This window comes from Corvus cornix, chromosome 1 (genome assembly GCF_000738735.6).
Source record: "Corvus cornix cornix isolate S_Up_H32 chromosome 1, ASM73873v5, whole genome shotgun sequence".
NCBI classification, from domain to species: domain Eukaryota; kingdom Metazoa; phylum Chordata; class Aves; order Passeriformes; family Corvidae; genus Corvus; species Corvus cornix.
Window position 1 is genome coordinate 56,875,272 of NC_046332.1, and position 25,163 is coordinate 56,900,434.

Below are 25,163 nucleotides of genomic sequence, written 5' to 3' on the forward strand. Positions count from 1 at the left end.
AAACATGTAGATAGGATGCTTAAGGAAATGGTTTAGTGCTGGACTTGGCAGTGCTGGGTTAATGGTTGGGCTTGATGATCACAGAGGTCCTTTCCAACACAATTGATTCTATGTGGGCAGCCAGGTAGTCCCCAGGTGGTGCAGAAGCTCTGGCTGCCTGGGCACTGGCTGACAGCTGTTCTGTTCACAGGTTAAAAAAAGCCTTGTGAGCATTCAGCTGGTGTCATCTCTGATGCAACTGAAAGTGAAGATGAGGTGATCACTGGAGTAGCTCAAGGTCTATTGCTTGAGTTTATGTTTAACTACCAGAACATTATTTGTATGTACTATGTACTGAACATACACCAGGGAGGCCCTGCAGATACTACACTACACCTGGAGGAAGTGAGCCGGAAACCTACCTCCAGTGAATGCAATTTTGGTTAAGCAAAGCCCTGGCATGCTGCAGTGTTAAGGAAACTTGACCATCCAGGAGCCACTCTGTCAGTCACTCTCACACCACCTGAGCTGGGACTGAGGCCCCTTCACAGTCACACCCACCACACTCACGCAGTCACACCAGGTTCAACCCCAGGTTTCCCACTGAAGAGTCTCAGATGTCCAGATACTTAAAATAGTTTAATCATGGTGCAATAACTAAATAACAAAATAGCAGCTTGAGCTGGTGCTTCCAAGGAGGGACCCTGAACAAAGGAACCCCTGGGATTCTATCCTCTCACAGTCTAAGCAGAGGGAAGTCTGGGGGTCATTGGCTCCTGTCGTGTCTCCCAATGTCCATTCCCCTGGCCAGGTCACAGGTCCCCGGGCCCTTTGTTATGCAAAAATGGTCTGCAGTTCATGGTCCTTTGCCTGGGGCTCAAGCTCCAGCCCCCCAGCGCTCAACCTGCAGCTGGACACCGAGCTACCTGTGCAGAATGTATTCCTCAACAGACACAGTGACACTACTGCCTTCCCTGCTCTGATGGAATTCTCTGGTGGGCACAGGAAGAGGAGGGTGTACCACTGGATGTTGTTGAGGATGCATTGCTAAGACACGTTGGCATTAAGGAGCACAGCATCCAAGAGTAACAAAAAGCTTCTGAGTGACATTTCAGATTTTGTGAAGTAACTCCACTGAACTACTGCTGGTTATTAGCAGCACGTTCGCATAGAAGTGCTTGGTATTTAAAGATGTGCTTTTGCCTACCATGCAAAAATGAGTGACTCATTACTTCCCTTCTCTAAGACCCTTCGTCTAGAGGCAAAGAGAACAAATATGAGGTTGTGCCCCTTTCCTCACTCTCTCTGCTGGAGTATTTTGATCTCCTCTGCTTGCTGGGAACGGGGGAAAGAAAGGTCATGAGCTGCATATAAAGCAGTGACCTCTGCAAAGTCATGGCCTATAGAGCCATTTCAAAAGATAAGCTCCCTTGTTAGTCTGTCCTCTGTAAGATCTGTAGCTGCACCATCACAATTTTCCTGAGGAGATCAATGCCTACCAGCAGTCTCATTAACTGGGAAACCTTTTAAAATTGATCACCACCTCCAGCTGTATCAGCCTCCAAGGGGTACAGCCCAATGAGTATGTCTCCTTCATGAAGTGCCGCTTCTATTTGATAAGGAAAAGCACTTAAGATTCTCATGTCATTAACATGCTCTGACAATAAAGTATGATGCTGCCCAGAATTTCGTTTTTCTGATTAAATTCCTGTCACTATTAAAAACAAGAACTTCTCACTCAAATCCCTTGTCAAAGGGTCTAACATGAAGTGAGTGCTAAAAAGAAAGATTGCCTGTAACCTTTTGTGCTGTCTACAGAATATAGTTACTTCCTATCTCTTGAAAGCCTTGTTAGCTTCTTTGTGTACAACAGGTCCTTGAAAGTCAGCTATATCTGTTGCCACAGTTGCTTGAATATGTGTTTGTGTCATGTGAGAATGTAGTCTAGACAGGCATGCAGAGTGCAATGAAAAAGTCTGCAAACCTCACAATTTTGGCATCAGCCCCTCCTCTGACCCCAGTGGATTCAGGCTTTGTTCAGTGACTAAAATAGAAAAAACTCACAGGGTGTCTCCTGAAGTAGCTGTGTATTAAAAGTCTTAAGAGCACACAGGAGCAGATTTTGGGGTGGAGAAGTTACTGCTTAGCAGGAATTGCTATAGTTTGTGGTAACAGAGGAGGAGCGCATGAGGGATTTGTTGGTGACAGAGTTGATGTGGTTCTGTCCCTGCTGATGCCAGATTTAGAAAATGGGGAATATGTGTTGACTTTTTACAAGAAACTACTTACACATGAAATGGAGTCCTTCCTTCTGAGTCATGGTATCCTGGATGCATTTTGCATAATTGCCCTGGTTGTGTTTCTGTCAGAGTGCATTAAAAGGTATTGGAGGCTCGTGTAGTCTGTACTTTGCAATTGCTAATCCATGTGAAGGAAGAACTGAGAGCCCATCTTTCCAAAAGGAAACAAAGAACAGGACTTTTCAGGACATCCCTCTTTATTTAGTACACCACAGTTGTCATTTAAACAGTAAGGAGGATGGCTATATCATGACTGGCTGTTTTCAGTGGCTTGCTGTACAGGCTGTGTGAATCTGTGTCTGAGCTGTAGGGTGTCTTACCATACAGTTTTAGCCCAGATCTCTAGTTAGACGCTTTTACTAAATTTGGATTTGTAAACTGTAGTGTTGGATGTGGTCCACTGTTTTTCTAATAGCCATCTACCTGTTTATGTAATGGAAAAAGCAGACTAAAAAAACAGGTTACTTTCTAATAGTACATGATGACTGTTGTATCACTTCATCCTTCCCTTTGCTACATATTCATGCCTCTGTTTTTGTGAAGGTTGTATTCCTGTAAAAATTCCTGGCACTGCTGTACTCGGGTACATGTGCACATTCAATATATTCTGCTCAGAATTTGGAGCTGGAAACAGAATTTGCCAGAGTGTCTCTGAGTGCATATTCCAAACACAATGCAGGAGGTTCACCAAACCAAGCTGATATACACTTGCCTGCCAAGGCAGTTTTCTCAAAAGTCATAAAATGCAGGAGAATAAAACCTGAATCAAAACAGAATTTTTATTTATTTATCAATTTTTACAGGATAAATGCTAGTGTCCTTGCCAGTTTTCAGTCCCTTATGATGTGTGGTTCAAACAGCAGGCTGGCAACAAATTTTCCCCACAGAAGTGCAAATGTAAACCTGACCAGACTTTTAATACAGGTTGCTGAAGAGAATGAAAGAGGGCTCGCACAAAAAGCATTTGCAGCCTTGAGAATCCTTTGTTTGCTTCTTTTCACCACAACTGTCTTCGTTTTGTTCATTTGCTCCTGATTATTTTAAGCGTTGTCAATTATTTAGCTAACAGGCAGAAAACTAGGCTTTTATAGACATCCAAAGGGACTCTCTTGAGTGTAATAATGAAGGCATTTTATTGAACGCCTGTGAGGTTGCTTTCTAATTGTGCGCATTAATCTGCCCATGCAAGCTGGCTGAAAATATAGAAGCAGATTGCCCATGCAGATGGAGCACACAGAATGGAATGCAATAGACTTATACAAAACTGCGTTTTCCTTAAAACTGGATTTATGCTTATTACTTCAGACAATAAATGAAACTTACATCTAAAATAGCATCCAGGAATACTGGATGACTTGGTGGGAGGAACGAATAGCCTGGCTGTGTTATTTCATCCAGTCAGGGAAACAAAAAAAGCAGGTGGGTTGACAGGATAGATTAGTTTTGGGTGTGGGTAGCAAATGATGAAAATAATTCTGCTGAGAAAGTTGGGGGTTTTTTTTAAGCAACCTATTTTTATAATTTCTTGAAGCCTAATACCTAAGATGAACTAGTGCCTCATTTTTTGCTCTTATCCCCAAATTCAGGAACAGATGCTCAAGAAATTGCAAACAAGAAATCCTACTAGCCAAAGATAGCAGTGTTTGATAACTATCATTAGGTTTGTCCAAGTCATCTGTACTGTGATCTTGCATTACTGCCAGTGAAGTCTGTGAATACTGTATTAAGCTTGGTATGTGGCTACTGGGAGGATTTCTGTTGGAAAGCAGTGGACTAAATATCCAGAGGATGGCCTTTTTTCCTAGTAAAGGGCAGAGGAGCCATCAACATAATACATGAATTTGATGTGTTAATAATTTCATGTAATTTTTTACCATATAGCTTCCAACGAAAGATGACTCACCCACCTACACACACCCCAGAAATGAACATTAGTTCACTCTGGCAGTTTTGCACATGGCTGATGTTTATTATTTATTCTTACCCGAAAAGTGGACTCTGTCCTGCAGCTCAGGGTAAGAATTGAGGTACAAGAGAACCGGGATCCATGTGGAGTTGAAAGCATGTTTGTTGCTAGCAGAGATGTTTTCACTACCTTGTTCCTTGTCATGGTCCAGCTGTGGGAAACAGGGCAGTTGCTTGTAGCCTTCTGATCTTATTTATACCATGTAAACTTCTGGCTGTGGTACATCTCTGCAAAGAGGAAGGGATGTGAGAGGAAATGTGTAACTGTGAACTAGCAAAAGCTGTGGATCTTTGGTGGGATTATTTTCACAAATGGTATCATTGGCCCCCCAGCTTCATTCTCACTTTTATTAGTTATTTTCAGTAGTGAAAGTCCCAACTACACCTCCCTTTGGAGTCTCTTTCTCCATCTTCCAACAAAGAAAGTGTTGGAAACCTTCTTCTATTTTAACATTTGGATTTGTTAGGCCATATGTCGGAGGAGCAGCAGTGGTCCCAGTACCAGCCAGCCTATCTTGTGGGTCACAGCAAATGTCTGACCAAGATGCACGTGGCAGAGCCCTCACTGAGGAAGGAAAAAGGCATCAGTGAGAACACACCCACCATGGACTTTACTGAGATGAAGGGCAGCATTTCTTCGGGGTAGGCTTTGGTAGTGTTATGCAACTGATCTTAATTTCTGCAAAAATTGAGGAAGTTGTTATGCTTAGCCAGTTGAATATGTAGAAGTGGGAAGAAATTGTAGACATGCTTGCTGGTGCTGCAAAAAGATGTCTTTTTGAATGAAATTCGGGGTTGGGTTTTTTGTTGTTGGATTATTTTTCTTTTTTGAGAGGGCGAGTCCTACTATTTTTAAAAAATATCATGAATCTTCTGGGTAGATGTGTGAAACTAACATTAGATATGCATTATGCATGGTTCTCAGTTTTTCAGCTGAATTGGAAGAAAATGGTGAAATGTCACTTTAGCATTGCTTACAGGCAATTAATTTGGAAGCTGATGTGTCCATGTCATTCAGCACCAAAAGCTTCTTCTGTGGTCTTAGTGATCATTCAAGTTGTCTCCTCTTTGCAATAACTGTAATGATTTACCTGCCTTGAAGTTCTTTATTTTGATTTTTTTATTCCTGTTTTTGAATGACTCTTAGCATAGTTGTGGATGTTCATTAGAGCAGAATTGTAATGGTGGAGATCCTGCAGCTTGAGAAAACAAGTTCAGGAGTTGTGTTGTTTTTAGTAGTAGTAAGAATTGGCCATTATATTTTACAAATTGTCATGAGAAATAAATAGATTTATGATATATACAAAAGTATTGTGCTGCCTTTTTTTTTTTTCCCCCAAATGTACTGGTATAAAAGCCAGTATATTTTCAGTATACTGGCATTTCAATATCCATCAATTAAAGCAAAAGAATTAACTGCCACTGGTTCCATTGGGAAGAACTAATGAAGATTACAAGAAGCCCTTTTAATTAATGCATTTTTAGTGTTAAGTCTGTAAAACAGACTTAAAGCCAAGAACTTCATGTGTAGGCAGAAAAATTATTTTCTCTATGTCTTCATTCTGAAAGGAATCCAGTCACAAATGAAAAGCGTAGCAAGTGGTGCTGTGTGACTCCTGGACGGAGGAAGATGCTGGGTCCTGAGTCCATATCCTCCTTCATGTCCCTAAGGATGAGTCCTTTTAAGGACTTTTTTTTCCATGTAGATGTGACAGTAGTTAAAACCAAATGACACACAATATTGAAGAGCTTACTCTGCAGAGGATTTTAGAGCTTGGATCTTGCAATGAGATTGTTGTAGGTCTTCAGATCTTTAGCAGCTGCATTCTGGAGTCAACTGTGGAGCTTCTGCTCTCAGCTGTCAGGGCTGGAGATCCTGTTGGAGCATGTGAACTCCTACACAGGCCAGAGGAACCTAGGTTCACTCTGGCTTTTATAACCATCCCCTTGTCTCACTCTGGTGGGAATGTGGGCAGCATTTAGTCCCAAACAGTAAGAAATGCTTGTGGGTTTACAAGTAGCTTGTGAGTGCAGGGTGCCCAAATGACACCATTCTCAATGGAACAGCTAGCAAATTCATGTTCCTGCACTTTAGATATACTTGTTGAGCTTCAAATAAATGGCATGGCAGCTTTTAATAAAGGGCTCTGTCTGAAGAGTAGTTGTGGCATGTAAAGCCATATATCCAAGGACCCACAGAAAACACCTGCAACATGGACTGATTTCCACTGTCATGCACCACCCCTCCTAGCACATTACTCAATGATCCTGGCAGCAGAGCTAGTATTTTCCTATGACAGCTCTTAAGAGTTATTCAGAGCCCAAATCCAGTATTGTGCTTCAGTCCCCCACCTCTGCATCTGTACTGATAAATTAAACACTGTCAATCACTGTCACTTCTGAGGCCAACAGGCCTAAGAGTGCCCACTTCCATTGCTAGAAAGCTTTTTAACCTCCCAGAATGGGGTGGTAGCATCTAAAATGCCTGTTGGGAGTTGTGGCTGATATTCATTCCTGGACAGAAGCCAGGAGTTATTTGGGAAAGTGCTGTTTGGGAGAAGTCAAAACTGTTCCAGGAGTAGCTACTGCACTGATGGCTGAGTTCCCATGCTAAGAGTAGTGCTTGGTGCTATTAAACATACCAGTATGGGAGAAGGCTGTTTTTAATTAGCAGAGCAAAAGGTTTTTCTCAATGGTGTAATGGGAAACAGGCCTACCAAGACAAAATACCCTCATGAGATCACTCCACTTTAACCAGAGCATCAGTGGCTCTCTTGTCTTCAGACTGATGCTTAGGGTAGTCAGAACTCAGGTTAGCAGCCTGTTAGGAGGGTGCCTTCTTCTTGGTTAGTCAAAATCTCTTATCTCCTTTTGCCTAGCTATATTTGAAGGGTATCAGAATTCTTCTGTATTCAAATACATTTTTTCATCTCATGCTCTTCTTTCCTTAATGTTACTTAGTTTAGAGGAGCACATTTTATTAGCATTTTTGATTAGCCCTTGAAGTTTTAGCAAGTGAATGAAATGTTGTTCCAACTGTCTGACTGTGTATTGATATGCTGATTTCCTTCTGGAGATAGTACTTTCCTTTCCAGAGCATTAACTGAACTGTCATCTCACTGAATTCTCCCTTTCCACACAGCCTGCTTTAAGCTGTGCTCTGCATTGTTATGACTGAAGGTTTAGTATTACGAAAAATACCATTCAGACATTCAGTCTGGCAACCCTAGGTGCACTGCTGGGTTACCATAGAGATGATATACAACAGATTAACATATGTAAGATCTGACTTAACTTTCATCAGAAAACTCAGAAACCTGAGTCCCTTTCTTGTAATAGGAACACTTCACTAATGTATTACTTAATTTGGTGAACTCAGGTGTTTCTCTATTCAAAGGCAGTGTGCAGTCTTGCTGATGAACTTTATTTGCTTCCACTCTCGTAATCGTCTTTTCTGATACTAAAACTGAGTAAGCTTTTCACCTATCAGTGTGCTGATCTGGGAAATTCAGTGGCCTCCACCACATTTTTATGCAAATAATGAGAAGTTCCACATACTCCATGTCATTCTCTTGCCATCCATAAGGAATTAGGGCATGTAGGCACAGCCCCAAGTTGCCACATATTTTTTCGCAGAGCTTCAACCTTCTCAAATATACTCCAGATTTTCTGTAGGAGTTCTTAGTCTTTCTGGTGTAGAAATAAATTGTTATTTGATCAGTTTTAGCATAGGTAGAGAAACACAAAATCTGCAATTTAAATCTTTGAGTTCCCAAAATTATTCTGTGCAACCTTACCACTTAATAACTCATCTTTCATGGAAAAAATTCGAGTGCTTAACACTTGTATAAGAAGACTATTAATTTGTTCAACCTTTATATACAGGTACTTTGCAGATCAGGGAGAACAGTGTTTCATTTGGTTCTTTCTTTATTGTGCATTGGCTGAGGTCTGTTAACTGCCCAGGTAATGGAGGAAAGGGAGTGAACTGGGAACGGTGAGACTTTAAAAGCCTGACTTGCTAGAACTTGAGCAAGTATTTTGTACCTGAAGTGGTAACATGGTTTTGTATTGTGTAGAGTAGCAGAGAAGAACTTGTGGGTTCTTGTTCTTTTTCCCAGCTTCTCCTCAATATACCACTCCTCACTGACCAGCAGGACATTCTTCCAATGAAGTATTTACTCACAGTTTTAGATCATGGAGTGAAATATAAAAACACACTTGGTAGTCTGTTCAGCTATTAATCATAATCACTCTTCAGCAGCCAAGGCTTTCTCTCCAAGTTTAAGTCTTTGGTAGTGGCATCTTCTCCCACACAGAGCTAACTGGTTGCCCTGTTAGAAGAGTAAATCTTTGTGTTCAATATCACTTGAAGCACTCTTTCTGCTCTCACTTCAGTGCCTTCATGTTTTCCAAAGCTGTACACAGGAATAAAATTGCCTCTTTCCTCTAACTCTGTTTCTTTGAGTGAGAAAATACTTCAATATATGTGCCTGGGACTGCAGGTTAAGAAACTGATTCCTCATCACAGCACACAAACTCCCATTCTCTCTTTTTGTTTGTGACCTAGTTTAATTGTACTTGGTTGAAACTGTAAGCAAAGTAATGCTACTTCGAAATTCTGGGTTTATTAGGGATGCAGTTGGAAAAAGAAAATTGCCCTTACCAGAATAAGAAATGAAAATGTTGTGCATTAACTAAAGACAAGCAATTTTTTCAACGGTACAAAATGCTTGAAAGCCTTTCTGCTTGATAAAGTAATTTGTTGTAAGGCTGCATTGTATTAACTGTGAAGGAAAATTCCTGAAAATAATCTTTTAAAGTACTTAGCTGAGATTTATAGATCTCATAGAAGGATTTGCAACAATTCAGTGAAGCAGTTGCATCCTCATGAAGTCCAGTGGTATGTGAGTCTGTATTATAGGAGCTTTACCATGAGGAAAGCATAGCAACTCTACACCCCAAATATGCAAATGACCTTAATTGTTTGCTTAAAAAATCATCCCAGCAAATGTCTTATCTACGGTATAGGTTCTGTATCCTCTGTCCCATTTGTCTGTTTCCATAACCTTTTTTTTCTACCTGTGATGTTTTTCAGCAGACACGTGATAAAATGTCTAGGCTAGATTCCAAGGGTGGAATAAAAAGCTGTGTTTATTTTTATGGAAGCACTAACAATTCTATTTGGATTGAATTTCTTCATAGCAAAACCAATGAATTATTGAGCAGATTGGACATGGGCTTGCCAAAGAGTGATTCCTGTCAGACTGCTAGTCCTGGCCCAGAATCTACAGCATGGGTAAGCAAAACCATGGCATGTGCTGTATTGTCTATCAGCTTTCCAGGTGCTGTCAATAGTGTAATGTTAGAATATCCTAATTGAGCTTAATTGCTAAGACATAACTCAGTGAGTACCAAGGAGCCTTTCTGGGTGAATGAGACTGCCTACATTGTCTCCTACACAGTGGCAGGGTATTCTGCATAGTAGAGGACTGCTCACAGATCTCTTTCTGATAAATGAGAACTAGATTTATATTCTAAGGTCAGATGAAAATCTTAAGTATGCCCTGTACCCATCCACTGGTGGTAAGCTTTCATGAAAGCTCAATTAGTTTATGTCAGCAGATGCTTTACTGCATTAAAAATCCAGTCAAAAGAGAAGCTTGTTTCTCACTGCATCCTAAAAGTGATTCCATACACTGCTTGGGGTCTTTGTCCCAGTTAGAATGAGTCTGGTAAGTATCAGTGTAATTAGGAAATAGATAAAGTATTGCTTCAATGTCATTATTCTAATTGGCTCTAAGAGGCTTTTTCACATACAATTAGTCTCTTCATGTCTAAACCAAGCTTTCCAACTAATGTAAAAACTTTCAGTGAGGAATATTAACCCTGAGAGAGAAGTATTTCCCCTGCAGGGAGGTTTGTAATTGGGGAAGGACAGAGAACAGGGAGCCAAGTGGACAGAAATTAACATTGAAGCAACTCAGCAGAAGTTTGCAATTTCTGATCTGGGCAGCCCTCCGTTGTATACAGCCTTGAGCACCAACTGTTGGGTAACAGGAAGGGAAGATTTGCCTCCATATTTCCTCAGATGCCTTAGAAATAAATGGGCAAGAATCCTCCCTTTATAGAAATTGCTGCCAACAGGATATATGTATTGCCTCTAGGATCTCTTCCTGGTTTTCATTGCATGAAAAGGGAAGGTGATATTGAAAATAGGTTCCATTCCCCTTTAATTCTTCAGAATATCTTGTGTCTCTGAAAATCCTAAAGACATTTTAGCAAATGTGGGCAGATATATAGCTAGAAAGTGCCAATTTCTGCCCAGCACTGCTGGACAGAAGGTCAATTGCAGGAGAGTGGCTTTCAGACTGTATTTTGTAGTTCCGGATGAACAACCAAGATGAAGGACTAGGGAAAGGGAGAAAAGATGTCTTGAAACCACTTCTACCTCCCTCTTGAAGCATCCAACACTCCAAACAGTAGGGAGCTTGCTTTGGTCAGGAAGGCCTAGCTCTGCAGCCTTCATACGATGTGAGCGTTGAACTGTGAAGACAAGTGAGCTCATGTCCCCACAACTGACTTGGATTTCAGCATTCTGATGTGCTGTCTTCATATCCATACAGAAGTGGGTGGATGGCTGAAGGAACACCGAACTCTTTCAGTTGTACACGTCCTACTTTTAGCCTTGGCCTACTTCTCCTGCCTATGTGTGGCTTTCTCATTCCATGTTTTGACAGGTTTCTCAATAGGTTATGCTGAATTACATCCCATAGTTCATCTTTCACTTTGCTAGTGTCCAAGCGGATAAAATACATCATTTATCTGTACTGTTCTTTAATACTAGCTGACATTATACCTGTCTTTTGTGTGCCTGCATTTCTGTAGCTTTGTGAATCAAATAATTACTTGTTTATAATGCATCAACGCAGCTAGCAAAGTCTTCCCAGCTTGGATGAGGTCCAGTCTATAGGCATGGACACAGCCTGTCCTCTGTGCGAGGAATCTGAAGCACATAACCAGTGAGTTCTTACCTAGATAAACTTGGCATAGCACCAAAATGCTAAACCAGTGGGAAACCTAGGACTCTAATTTGGATGTTACCTTGAACGTGTCCTTTGTCTGGAGTAATTAAAAGATTCAGGAACAATGTATTTGAAATAGTGAAGTGTGGTAAGGTTAGGACATGCCTGATATGAATGCTAAAAGGGGGAATATACATACATGTATGTGATTTTTGAAAATTTTAAATTCTTGTTCTCAAAACAGTTTGGGACAATGTGATGCAGATCAAAGTTTTTTCCCTCACATCATTTCTTGGATAGTGATACTAATTTAGCACACCTAGCTCAACTATCCTTGCCAAATGTTACTTCACATCCGTGAACAAATTTGACTTCTTTTGAGTGACTCCATCATTGATGACTTTTTTGGCCTTCTTATTTAATCAAGCTCATAATTAATTTTAATCCTGTCTTTCAAAGTGTGACCAATCCTGTGTAGATTTTTATTGTCTTCCAAGTTGATTAACATACTCTCCACACAGTTCTCCAAGCCATTACAGAGAGTAATGAATAATATCGGACCCAGAATGAGTCTCCCTGGGCACATGTAAGAACTTCTCCCAGCTCAAAACTGAGCTATTAATAATTGCTTTCTCTATTCAGTCTTTTTAGCAAATTATGTGCCTGTTGTTTTAATGGTGTCATTCTGCACACATATATCAAGTTTTGGGAATATTCTGTAGACCTGTAACAAATTCCTCATTGAAGTCAAATCTGCACAATTCTTGTAGTAAATTGTACTGGCTCATTTTCTACTGTGCTACACTATGCCCCTGCTCAAAGACTTTACAGTAGAAGTTCCAGTGTAGAATAGCCTAAGGATCCTCAAAGACCCTAATTGTAGGTTGGCTTTTTGCAAACAATTACAACTTGTGAAAGACCAGGGCTAGTTATTGTAATGAAAACCAATTGCACAGTTATTACATTATTCATGATGTGCAGTTCAGATTTTCAGTTGTCTTGATGCCTCACAAATAGCAGCAGTTTTGAACTCTCCTGTTGCCCTACCTCCACAAATAATCCTGTGTTCTCCTTCATTACAAGGCCTCCATTCTGCTTTTTTATCTTGGTAATATTTTCATTATTTTTCTTTCCTCCCAGAATACCCCATCTCACTATCGTATATCCCGACTGTGTTTTCTGACTGCTCAGGATATCTTCATGGTTGTCACTGGGACACAGAATAGCACTTGCTGTGACTACCTGGGTGTGATGTGCAGGTGGACATTCAACCAAATTGACTGAGAGGATTTAGGCCTCTTCTCACTTAAATTCTAGTCTTGAGGCTAATCTGTTTCTTCAGTAACTGGAATCATTCGACCATTTGTGTTTGTTAATTACCCATATAGCAATTTGAGAATAAGGTTTGGGAGTTTGGCCCCCCTCTCACCACACCAGTATGCTTTTATTTTCTGCTGAACAATAGAAAAGAAGCCATGCTTATAAGCAAGCTCTTCGAGAGGATGAAAACAGAAGATTAGAGGAAATGAAGCAAGAACAACAGAGGAAGGTAATTATACATTAACAGTTTGCATATTGTATCATTTTTGCATGCTGTGAAACCAATTAAATACATTGATTACTTGTAGCCTATGCACAGAGCTTCTCTTTAGCAAAAGTGATTCAGTCACTGTTTTCAAATACTGTGAGAGAGATGAATCAAGATGTAAAATTTGAACAGGGACAGGACAATTATCTTTGGAGTTCAAGGCTGTTTGCATCGGAAAATGAGCTCCTTTTCACCTCTCCATTTGAATAATTGTGTAGAAGGTTTCTTGACCATGGCAACTGATTTCATAGGCTAAGAAAACCAGTTCACTCTCTTGCAGGCGGAAGTCATCTTGCTGAGAAATTAAGGGTGATCTCTCTGAATTGTCTCTTTCTAAAGAATTGAGGGCCATGGGCTCTGCATTTTCAAATGGGACGTGGAAATGTTCAGATTTGCTGTTAATTACAGTATACTTCTGTGTGCCCTTGTTCACTAGCTAGCTAAAGAATTTTGAATTGTCTAAAAAGTAGGCATGCCGGAACTGCAACTTTGAACTCCACATTCTGCATATGCATCATGCATTGCCTGACATGTGTAGTCCCTCTGGTGTAGATTTGGGTACCATATCCACATAAAGTTCATCTACCAAAGGTGATGGCACGGTGCGAAGTTACCTGTCTTGGCTCCAGGTTTGACTGTGAAAGCACAGGGAGGGCAGCACTTGAAAATCTAGCAAATCATGTGAAAACATATGAGCAAGTGCTAAGCCACTTGCTGTGCCTCTGCTGTCAGTAACATCCAAATTAATGTTAAGCTACTTCCCCAGTAGAGAATTTTAGCACAACAAATTCCATCCACTGAGATTCTTCTAGAGCTGGAGAAGTTACTCATCCCTTCTCATGGATATTTTTCTTTACATGTTGGTGATGTGTCCTCATTTCATAGTATTTTAACAACTATGACACTGGGAAAAAAAGGTGGAGGCTCTTAACTGCTATCCCATCAGGTGTAGGCTTATTCCCAGAACCTATACAGAGGAAAAGTTTTTGAAAGACAGTCTGGATGGGCATAAGGGTGGTACCTGTTGTAGTCTGTACATGGATCCTTCCAAAGAGAAAATAATTACAGATGTAAATTAGCATGCCCCTAATTCATGGGTTTGGTTTAAAGGACTTGTGTGGAGCTGTACACTCTTTAGTGATTTCCATGGGTTGCTAAGGAGGTGTTGGCTGCTTCAAAGGCTGCTCTTCTTTGCTATGTGGTTCCAAGTTCTACTTGCCTTCACAGTTGCTGCTACCTATTGTGCAGAGTAATGCACTACTTACAAACCTACTGTAAATAATGTGTATTTTAAGGGCTCCAATAATTGTCCCTCAGATATATGTTGGCTCGTTTCTACTTCAAACTAATATTTATTAAAGTAATTGTGAATTCTGTCTTGTGTGTACCTCCTAGCACAGTGTAGCTATAAAATGTGTAGGTATTGTCAGTTCCCTTTTTTCTTCAGAACAGGTTTTAGTATGTACTACTTGATTTAGAAATTTTCAGTTCACTTTGAACACTGCATCATATACACACAATATATTTCAGAACATTACTCCAAGAGAGGAGTCGGCATATTGGAAAGTCAGATACTGAGTTTTAATTTTCAGGTTGAATAGTTATTTAAAATAGTGAAAATTGAGGTTGGCTTTTTTATTTCTTAATCCTGTTTCTTCTTTTAGGGCTAGGCAAATATTGATACACAACACATTCTCAGTTATTGATTTTCTCCATACATTTATTGCATAGTTTTTACTTAATGTTCCACTTAAATTGATTTAAAAAAAAAAAGTCTTGTGGTTCCATTCAGTTATTGAAGCTTTTATCTAACCACATCATTTTATTTTAGTTTCTATTCCTACTGCTGTGCAGTTGCTATGGAAAATATGAAAGATGGGTCTGTTCCTATCCCTTCTTCCTTGCCCTGCAAGCCTAATTTCCTTTGCAGAAGGATCTGCAACTTCAGTTCTTGGGTGTGTTGCAGACAGCAAGAGCTAGACAAGCACACATACAGATCAGAGTCATACAAACTGTGTTTCCTTCACAGTTCTGGCTAAAATTGCATGAGCAAACTCTCCTCTGAAAAGAATTCCCTTTGACACTGTTTATATACCTTAATACTATGTAAGGGTGGTACTCTGCTGCAATGCAAGGAGCTTGTATATGTTTCCACCACACCAACAAGTACCATTTGCCCTCCTCACCCTGATGGGAGCCCCAGGGAGCTGGAGGTGACACACCACACCACATGCCCCGGATCTCATCTTCTCCTTGCACTCCATAGAGGCAGGAGGAGAAGGACATGTCTCCTTCTTACCCTGTGGGCATGACAGCTGTGTCTGCTCCTGACTTTGGCTGTTTTCCCCCTTGGACCCACCAGGAAATTCAAACCTGTGTGTTGGGACAAGGGGAAGCAGACTGGTGTCTGGCATACCCCCTTAAATGTAGGACTTCAAATGTCTGAATCCTGTAACTTCCCTTTTTTAAGGCACAAACAAAAATCATCCACATGCTGAACAGAAAAACAGCTCAGTTTTTAACATAGTGCTGTCACATAAATAAAATGCTGCTGAGAGAAGTTCTGGCTCTAACTGAGGCTAAAATCATGTGGAATTAATAGGGTTGCAGCATAAGTATGTTAATTAAAAGTAAGTTTGTTTGTTTGTTTATTTATTTGGTTTTCACTTCTATCATTGCCAGGCTGAATTAATGGATTTTAAACAAAAGCAGGAAGAGGAAATCAGAACAAGAGCACATCAAAAGGAACAGAGGAGGTATGATGCAAAAAATGCAGAATACACTCAAATTGAATTCCCACCTGGAAAGGATCTCAGAATTGCAGGCACTCATGCTTTAGAAGACTATTGCAATGAGGATCCCTGACCTCATCTCTGGTTTAGTTTTGCTTTCAAATGAGCCACTAATATCCATCATTACAACTGCTCACTGTAATGCAGTATGACCCAGAGTTCCTTTCTCACTTTATTTATCCTATCAGCATAGGATACAGCATAAACTATTAATAGTTTCATGGATGACTACTAGTGCAGTAGCTTCAGCTGGGACACAGTTTATCTGTGTATCTGTATGTGAATCTACATATCTACATATGTATTTATGTGTCCATCTGTGTATCTATTTCATTTTTATTTATTTTAGAATGGTCCACTTTGTCCATGCCACATCTTGTGGTTGACTGTCTCTGAGGTTAGCAGAGAGGTTAGCAGACAGAGCTAAACGTGGGATTTGATATCGATTCAGATGGAACCTGCAGTGCAGCAAGGCCTTCTGCAGCTGCATTTCTTTGCACCCCAGGCTGTGCCCTACTGCTGTGACCTCTCTGTGCTCAACGGATCTCATCTTCCACTTCTGCCACTTTAACTGACTTTTCATTATCCTGAAGCACTGCTTTATTCTCAGCTTTGTTTTCTCTTGGTAAAAAAAACAATGCTCAGGCTCAAAAGTAAAAACACCATTTGTTTCTTTTTTTTTTATATCATTATGGAAATACAAAAAAAAAAATACCACTGTAGGGAACCACTCTTCAGACTGCTTTCTTTTCTTTTTTTTTCTCTCGCAAGGACATTGAAATAATTACCCATGGAAGTTAATGAAGGATTTTTCATTCAGTCCATCTCATATCCCTAGACAGAAATAACCCAGTATTTTGCTTTTTTTCTCATTCTTACCAACACCATGTAAAACATTAAAACCACAGTCATGTCTAAGCATGTGCCTCAGTCCTAAGCAGTAATTGAGGGGGAAAAGAAACAGTTTTCCAAAGAATCATAGAATTATAGAATTATTTGGATTGGAAAGGACCTTAAAGATCATCTAGTTCCAACCTCCCTGACAGGGGCAGGGACACCTCCCACTAGACCAGGTTGCTCAGGGCCCCATCCAACCTGGCCTGGAACACTGCCAGGGATGGGGCATCCACAACTTCTCTGGGTAACTTGTGCCAGTGCTTCAGCACCCTCATAGTGAGGAATTTCTTCCTAATATCCAATCTAAATCTACCCTCTTTTAGTCTAAAGCCATTCCCTGTTGCCCCTTCTCACTACATGCCCTTTTAAAAAGTCCCTCTCTGTCTCTCCTTAGGCCCACTTTAGGTGCTGCTGTAAGGTCACCCCAGAGACTTCTCTTCTCCAGGCTGAACAATCCCAATTTGAAAGTATTTAAAACAGATTGAGGAAAACTGTGTCTGTATTGGTTCATGCTTTCCAGATTGATAGAGCAGTGCAAGAAAACGACAGAATTTCAGAGCTGGATGGTAGAGAAAGTTGTCTGCTGCATAAATTGTCTCTATTAGTAACAAGCTTAAGTGGGTTTTTCCATTTTTATTAGGAAATCATTACTTCTAGAAACTTTCCTTGTGCACTGAGGGCTGAAAGATTGTCTAAAGTGAATTGTCAAAATAGATAACCTCCCTAAAATGGTGGGTAGTGGTACACAGGTCATCTTTCTATGGAGAATTTTGGTGCATTATACACAGTAGCCGAGGTGCACATTTTAATCACAACAGGCTGAGCACAGGATAAGGATGCATCTGGTGAATTGAAAATTAAATCCACCTGATCTCATGCCCATCCATGGTTATGCAGCAGAGGCTTGAAAAATGTAGGAAGATGGGCACTGAACAGAGGGGAAAGGAAAGTCACTCACAGAATGTTAAATTTCAATAGTTTATGAACTTCAGTCATTGTTCATTTTTTATTGTACTTAAAGGGTAAATAATGCTTTCCTGGACCGACTCCAGAACAAAACACAACCTAATGACATCTACCAACCTGGATATACTGGACTACCTCAATAATGGCACCTTGGTAAGTTTTTTGGGTACAGAATGTAGAAGCAACGAGATTGTTTAAGCGTTGAATTTTTCCCCAGACACTGTTGTGTGTCTCTATGTGTTTAGCCTGCCTGACAGAACTTGCAGCCCTGGCTGGCTGTCCTCAATACCTTTCAAGAAGAAATCCTGTCTAAAATATAAGCTGTTCAAATGGGAGGAGGGAGAAACAGCTGCTCTTGCAACAGCACTCAGTGGCCTTGCATGCAAGGTACTCACTGCAAGGAGCCATATCCAAGGTACTTCCTTAAGTTCAGAACAAGGATAGTGAAATCATTAGGGATTTTTTGAAGTTATTAAATGAAAGATGCTTGGATATGCTGTAAATATTTTAATATGATATTGAAGTTGGAGGGGAAAAATCCCATATCTGTATCTATATCTATATCTATATCTGTATCTATATCTATATCTGTGTCTATCTATGTATCTTCCCATGTATAGCTGTTCATTTTTCATCTATAGAAAATTATGACAAAGAAGACCCAACTACATCTGATTTAAAATCATTATTTTTAAGAATTCTTTGAAGAAAAGATATCTTGATCGTAGTCTATTAAACATCCATTCATTTTTTCAAATGTCCTAATGAGACATTAATGTGGCTGTTGTTTAGAATTGCACTTTTCAGTGTAAAGAAAAATAAAATTATATGTATTCCCCCATCATGGAAATTTTCCATTAGGTTGAAATTCTATTGATGAAAGGACCTTAGTACAGAAATGGAAGAGTTAAGAAGACTAAGAAACAAAATGATGAGAGTCTAAGAGAATTTAGTGTGTGTGACAGTGTAGAGAAAGATGTTTAGTTGATGAGCTATAAAAGTTTGAATTGGATTAGTTGGAAAGGATGTGTAGGTTGGAAAGTGAATACCAGGAAGAGTTCGGTTCAAGCATCTCCAAAGTCAAGGCATAGTTAAAAACCAGATATTCTTGTTACTGGAATTTTCCATGTGCTGGAAGTGGGAAAAGGGTGTCTTCATCACTACAAGCTTTGGGCAAGCCCTGGGCTCAGGAACCTTGTACTGGTTCTTGGTCTTGGTGAGAGGAGACAGGGCATGCCAGCTTGACCTCTCATAAGGTCTGTGAGCAGATTTTAGCAGCTTTACTGATCTGAAACACGTGTCAGGCAGTCCAGAAGTGGATGGAGGCCAAGTTACAGATGTCCAGGCTAGTTAAAGAGTGTGAGTAAGAAAGCACAGGCCTGAGCCATCTCCTGAAGGACAGCATGTCTGCAGATAGCAGAATTAGAGACTGCAGGCAGGAGAGAGCCACCTGGTACCCAGTGAAAGCACAAAAGGTAAAGTCTGCTGGATGGTAACTTGTTAACAAAGGCAACAAGGGCACTTTGTGTCTTTTATCCCCATTTGTGTACTGTTCCCTGATAAACTCCAAAGGAAATGTGTGACACAGCCAAGATCCCCAATATCTGACTTGAGCATCTCCATCAGAGCACCTGCCTTCACCACTGGAAACCTTGCCATTGTCTGCAGAGGGGGCAGGGATTTGCCTTTTGCCAGCTGCACATGCCCTTTTTCACAGGGCAAGTATTGGTACCACCAAATGAGTGTGCCAGCCCAGGCACAGTATTAAGAACAGGTGTGATGTATGCAGCCAATCCATGTGAGGGTTTTTTTTAATATATATTCAAAGAATGCATCAACTCAAATGCAATAAAACCCCATGCATAGAAGTGATAAATCTCCTGCTCTGTTATTTACTTAATGACTCCCAAGCAGCCTGCCTTCTGTTGTGTAATGCTAGATCTACTTTTCCTTTATGTTATAACGTGAGATTTGAAGACTAAACAGAGCAGGAAAAGATTAAACTATGAAAGAATATGTCATAATGGATAGGAATTAAAAAATGAGTAGTGGTAACATGTACAAGAAAGAAAAATAATGTCTCAAAAGATAGGCTGGAGGCAGCAATCTCAGTGTCTTTGATTATATCAAGATTCTTCTCCTTTCCCTTGGGATTTTAAACAAAAAGATCTGAACTCCAGGCAGGGCTTACAAGTCGTGTAGTCTGCAGCCTGGCATTTTACATTACAAGGGAGCTAACTGAAACAGGTCAGATGATATACTAAGATTAAAACAAGTTAAAAAGGTTCCCAAAGTAAAGACCTGAAGGTAATTTTTGAGCCTGTTCCATCTGTGCAGTGGCACCAAAGAGGAAATATTTGTTCTCTTTCCCTCTTGGGTTTTTTTTTTTCCTGTTTGAACTCTTTACAGTCACAATGGCTTCACACTTAACAGAAACTGAACGTTGTGCTCTGTTGTTGATGTACCTACTCTCTTTTTCACTGTTAGTTCTATTAGCCTGGTTTCCTAAAGAAATGAAGTTTGTACGATCACGCTCTCTGTCTGCATGTAATAAGGTTTTCCAGCTGCTGGCCAATCTTAGCTGAATTTGAAAGGGATTATAAGCCTCCAAGATAATTAAATTTCTGTGTGTTTTGTGAAAAGCAGTGCCTAGCATAGGAGACAGTCTAAAACAGTGCTCACTCTGAGGGGTGGTGCATTCTCTGTGTTGCTTGACTGCAGCCCTCTGGCAGATAAGCGTGGGCACAGCTCCAGAGCAGCTGCAGCTCTGCCCTGATTTCCTTGGGGCAAGGGGATTCAGAAAGGGACATGGATATCACAGAAGACATGGAGAAAAGGGGAGGAAGCTGAATATATTGTGTGTGTCTGGGCAGAGGACAGGAGAGCTGTTACACTGTCCAATTGTCCCCTAAGCAATAGAAAATGAGTCTTCATTAATTCAAATGCCCTCCAGACATTTTGTGTTTTATTAGGAATATTTATAAGCTGTTATATCAAGAAGGATCTTCATGAATATAATTTTTTCTGCCATTTTGGTTATAAATTTCAGGGCACTCTCTGGGTGGCTATGTAGTTTCCTTTCTTAATGGGAAAACAACATAATGAAGTTCCACTTCTGTCTGTGAGCTACTGCACCCTTGAGAAAGCCCCAAGTCTTGCTGTATGCTATCAAGAAAGTTTTAATGCCCTTTGCACTGCCTTTGTCTCTGACATAAGGATAAACCTTTTAGGGTAGGAGGATAAGAAAATAACCCTTGTCCTTTCAATACTGAAGTTAAAAAAATAAGATCATATCATGGAATCATAGAATTATTTGGGTTGGAAGCGACCTTAAAGATCATCAAGTTCCAACCCCCCTGCCATGGGCAGGGACACCTTCCACTAGACCAGGTTGCTCAAAGCTTCACCCAGCCTGGCCTTGAACACTTCCAGGGATGGGGCATCCACAACTTCTCTGGGCAACCTGTGACAGTGCCTCACCACCCTCACAATAAAGAATTTCTTCCTAATTTAATCATTACTCAGCTGGGACTTAGAACTGAGACAGAATTTGTTCACTGTTACGGCACAAAGGATCAGTAAAACAATTCTGTTATTACAAAAGAATAATTGTAAAACAGTTGCACATTTTTATATTTACTCCCTCATGAGATTTGCCCATATCCAAGTATGCAGGGATTTGCAGAGGCCAAAACGTAAGGCATGGCAAGCCTGTAACAAGAGACCTGGTTAATTTTTTGCATGGAAATGGGGCACTGTCAAGTACCCTTTTGTTTATTCTGTTAATGGGGAGAGGTCACATTGTGAACATATGAAATTTATGGGTCTGCTCTTCTTTAATGAAATACTAGCTGTCTTGATGAAACTCTCAGAGCCATAGCAAACCCAGAATCTAGAATGCAAGGTGACATATTACATCTTCCTGTTTCATGTCTCCATTACATCCAGTGTGATACATAAGAATGAGAAATGCTCCCTCAGATGCTGACTCTGCTCTTTCAATGGATGCATAATTCTAGATATTTGCTGTAGAAAGCAACTGTGTCCTGAATACACAGGTGCAGTGGGACAGGAAACCCCATTCTCTTCCTTTCCCATGTGCAGAACAGGAACTCAATAAGATGCTGGATAAATTTGTTTTGCGGAAACATGATTTAGGGATAAAACTATTTTAAATAAACATGGTTTGTGGGTTTGCACTTTGTTTAGTTCTTGCAGCATGACCCATGGGAAAGTTTCTTTGGAGTCTCAACCAGCACTTGATTTATGCTATTTGTGACCAGTTGAAGAGGGAACAAGTAATGAAGTTTACTGTTGCACAGGAAGAAGGGCCACAGCTCAAAGGCCCCTGAAGTCACAAGGCCAGCATGAATGCCACAGGTTTCTGTAAACAATCAGTCTAATAAACTTCCTGAAAGATCGAGTTGCACTAAAAATGCTGGTTTCCCAGCACAAAGAAAAAGCTTTTACTTAATATGGGAATATTGAGAAAAGAATATTTGTATAAGAAGGTTCCAGAATGCTATCCACAATGGCTTCATTTGTTTTAATGAGTAATGTGATTTTTAACTTGGTTAGTCTATGTACAATCTGAGTTGAAAAGATTATTAATTTATTTCCTAAAACTGGTTGTTTTCTCGTTGTTTTTTTTTCTTTTTATTGAAAGTAATATGTTTGTCTTTCCTGGCAGAAAATACAGAAACTACTTAGCAGAAGTATCAGCATCAATAAAGGGATCTCAGATGAGTAGGTCCAGGCAGGCTATATCTCAGTTTAATCATTTACAAGACTGTCAAACATCATATGCAGATGTGTTTCACCTGCCTTGATTTTGAGCAATCATTCTTTCCTTTGAAAATCTCATCCTAAAAGAGAATAGTGGCAGTCTGGGCCGGAACAGAAGAAACTTCTCACTCTTTCAAATTGTGTGAGGTTAAAAAAGGATTGATGTATCTGAAGATATTTGAAACACTTCTAGATTTATTTTTTTCCCAGCAAAAGCAAGATATGTTTATCTCTTGAGTCAATATACCCTGCTATTCATATTGAGCTCAAATCAAAGATGTTTCTTGCTAGAACTGAAATCTTGCAGAAGGGTTTGCTTGTTATTTTATGTGGAGTTTCAAAAGGGCTTTAAATAATCAAGAAAGCTCCACACAACTAGATAACCATAATTCCTTGCATAAATATGTGGTTGTGCTGCTCATTGTACATCGTACTGTATTAATGCATCTTTTTTGTTTTATCGAGGAGTCAAAGTACTTGGAATGAAGGAGAAGAAAGGTAAGAATAATGAATTTGTTTGTTGTTTTTAGGGCCAAGGTCAGAATTAATTTAGCTTCGAATTTGACACTTCATTATGACAGCTTACGTAGTTTAATTTTGAAACAATATGAGAAGGGATCTTAAAATAAATGCATTCTATAAACTATAAACTCTGTGTTTGGGGCCACACAATGGCACATACCTAATCTGAAACATGTTTTTGTAAAGAATCACAGAACATGTATTGCAGGCCAGAAGAATTGATGACAGCATTGAAGGCATCTTCTAGGAGTGCCTTGATATTTAGTCTAGAACTTCAATACAGCCACATTCTCTGCATCATAGACTGTTCCTGGATAAACCTGAACACCTGAGGAATGTGGCTGGAAGTGCAGGAGCTGACTCAGTAAACTTTCAGTGGTCTTAAGTGAAAGAGGATACCGCAGTGGGCTGTGATCTTCCAGCTATTTTTCATCAACAAAAAGGGAGACTATTCGTATCAGTGGAGGCTGTCAGTAAAACACTGCTAAACCACTGCTTTTGAAACACAGAAATCAGGCCCTCTGTTTTCAAATGTCCTTTCCATAAGGCTCACTGCACCTGTGTCCTTTTCTGAAAGGGGTTTCCTACTCTAACTCTCGGTTCTGATATAAAGATTTCTGCAGAGACTTTACTTCTAGGCTCGGAGACTTTTGAAGCAAGTTTAGGTAGTGACAAAGATTATTCATTCCTTAGGAGATGGCTTTGACTCTTTTTTTTTTCTTTTTTTGAGAGCTGGTATTTTATAAAAAGGAATTTAAAATAATCAGATGTTCAAAAGCCCCTTGCTTCCAACCCTTTTCCACAAATCTAGATTTTCTTATGTGATTTTCTTCATCATTTACTACTCCAAATATTATTTTAATATTTTTGCAGCAGGGCTTTATTCTGAAGACAGTATCTAAATAAATTGTTGGCTTCCCATGAGTTGTCTTCTCAGTTTTATGAGGAGAAAAATTGTTATTAAAAATTTACTCAAATTCACTAAAGAAATGACAAGGTGTAGATAAAGGCAATTCCCTGGAGGGGTAGAAATGGCTAGTTTTTGCAGTCCACAGTCCTATTAGGTTTTATAACCTGTGGACAGCTGAAGGAATTCAAAGCGTTGGATCCTTTGTTGTTTTTCGCAATATCTACAATACCAATAATGCATTTGCATATGAACTGTACAAGAAATATGGATGGATGTACTTTTTAAGCCTTGTTTGACTGTTTTTCTGAAAACACATTTCAGCCTGCTACATTAATATATTGTTCAAAGAGTTATTAATATGTCTGCAGATAATTAGGACATTTTGTGAACTAAATTTACAAAAAGATAGAAATCCCTTCGTGAAGGCTTTACATAATTAAAAGCTAAAACCTGTTGGAAGAAAAAGAAGACTTTATTTTCCAGTGGATTTAATCCTTGAGAAATTGACTTTGAATTTTGTTTTTGCTGTAAAAGATAATTTTTAATTCCTTTTTTCTCCCTCTTGTTACAGGGTACTGCAGAAATATTCACTTTTATCTGGCCTAGGTGAAACGACCTCATAAAAGCTCCAAGAAACCACTCCTTTATTGTGATTTTTTCCTTACCCTGACTTCAGCTGCACACCCACTTCCTGAGCAATCTGCAGTGGCTGGTTTCTAGCTGTCATTATTCATGCATACATATTTGAAACAGCTGATTATGAAAGTCGTATTTAATTTTTAATAAGAATATGTGTCTTTTTCATAAATTGTTTTGCCTCTTGGAGAATGTAATTATCCCAGTCTTCATGATCTCAGGAAAAGAAGCACATTAGTGACTGCAGAAACTGCAGTAATATCTGTGTTTACTTGCTGCTCTATGCCCAGAAAAAAACAGTCCAGAGGCAATCTAAAGAAGCAGGTAGAGAGTTTTCTTTTGGGAAGGAAAGGAGAAATGTTGCTAGGGTTTTGTTTGTTTGTTTTCTGTTTGTTTTGGTGGAAGTTTTGTGAAATTATTTTACCGTTGTACTCAGCGGCAGACGCTCAAGAAGAAAAATGTGCATTGTAGACAGTATCTTTTAAATAAGTTCTTAGAAAAATACAACACATGGAGGAAATAAAACTTGAAATAACACTGAGCTCTCCACATCTTTTGTCATATGATGTACCATCTTTTCTCTTTGCCTGTTTTACCATGGTAATTTCCATTACAGGAGTGGGGAATGCTACTCCAACATTAGCTTCAGTTTCCTGCTTCTCTTTGTCCCTCTAGTCCAGTGGAATTTAATTTGTGTCTCCCTGTCTCTGAGACAGATGACAACATTTTAATGCTTTCTAAAAGTCAGATGCATGACCAAGGTATTTCTAATGTGAAATAAGAGTTCACAGTACATGT

At 39.7% G+C, this 25,163-nt stretch overlaps 1 protein-coding gene across 1 annotated transcript in view; it reads left to right on the top strand.

Annotated features, from left to right (window-relative positions):
• The window catches only part of EPSTI1 (epithelial stromal interaction 1), a 49,541-nt gene extending 24,635 nt beyond the window's left edge, over positions 1 to 24,906 (top strand). The window contains exons 7-12 of the mRNA XM_010405624.4: positions 9,450 to 9,543; positions 12,735 to 12,818; positions 15,540 to 15,613; positions 17,568 to 17,665; positions 22,763 to 22,795; positions 24,301 to 24,906. Coding sequence (XP_010403926.1) covers positions 9,450 to 9,543; positions 12,735 to 12,818; positions 15,540 to 15,613; positions 17,568 to 17,655 — 340 coding nt within the window. The 3' untranslated portion in view covers positions 17,656 to 17,665; positions 22,763 to 22,795; positions 24,301 to 24,906. The remainder of the gene's footprint in view (positions 1 to 9,449; positions 9,544 to 12,734; positions 12,819 to 15,539; positions 15,614 to 17,567; positions 17,666 to 22,762; positions 22,796 to 24,300) is intronic.
• Positions 24,907 to 25,163: the final 257 nt, after the last annotated feature.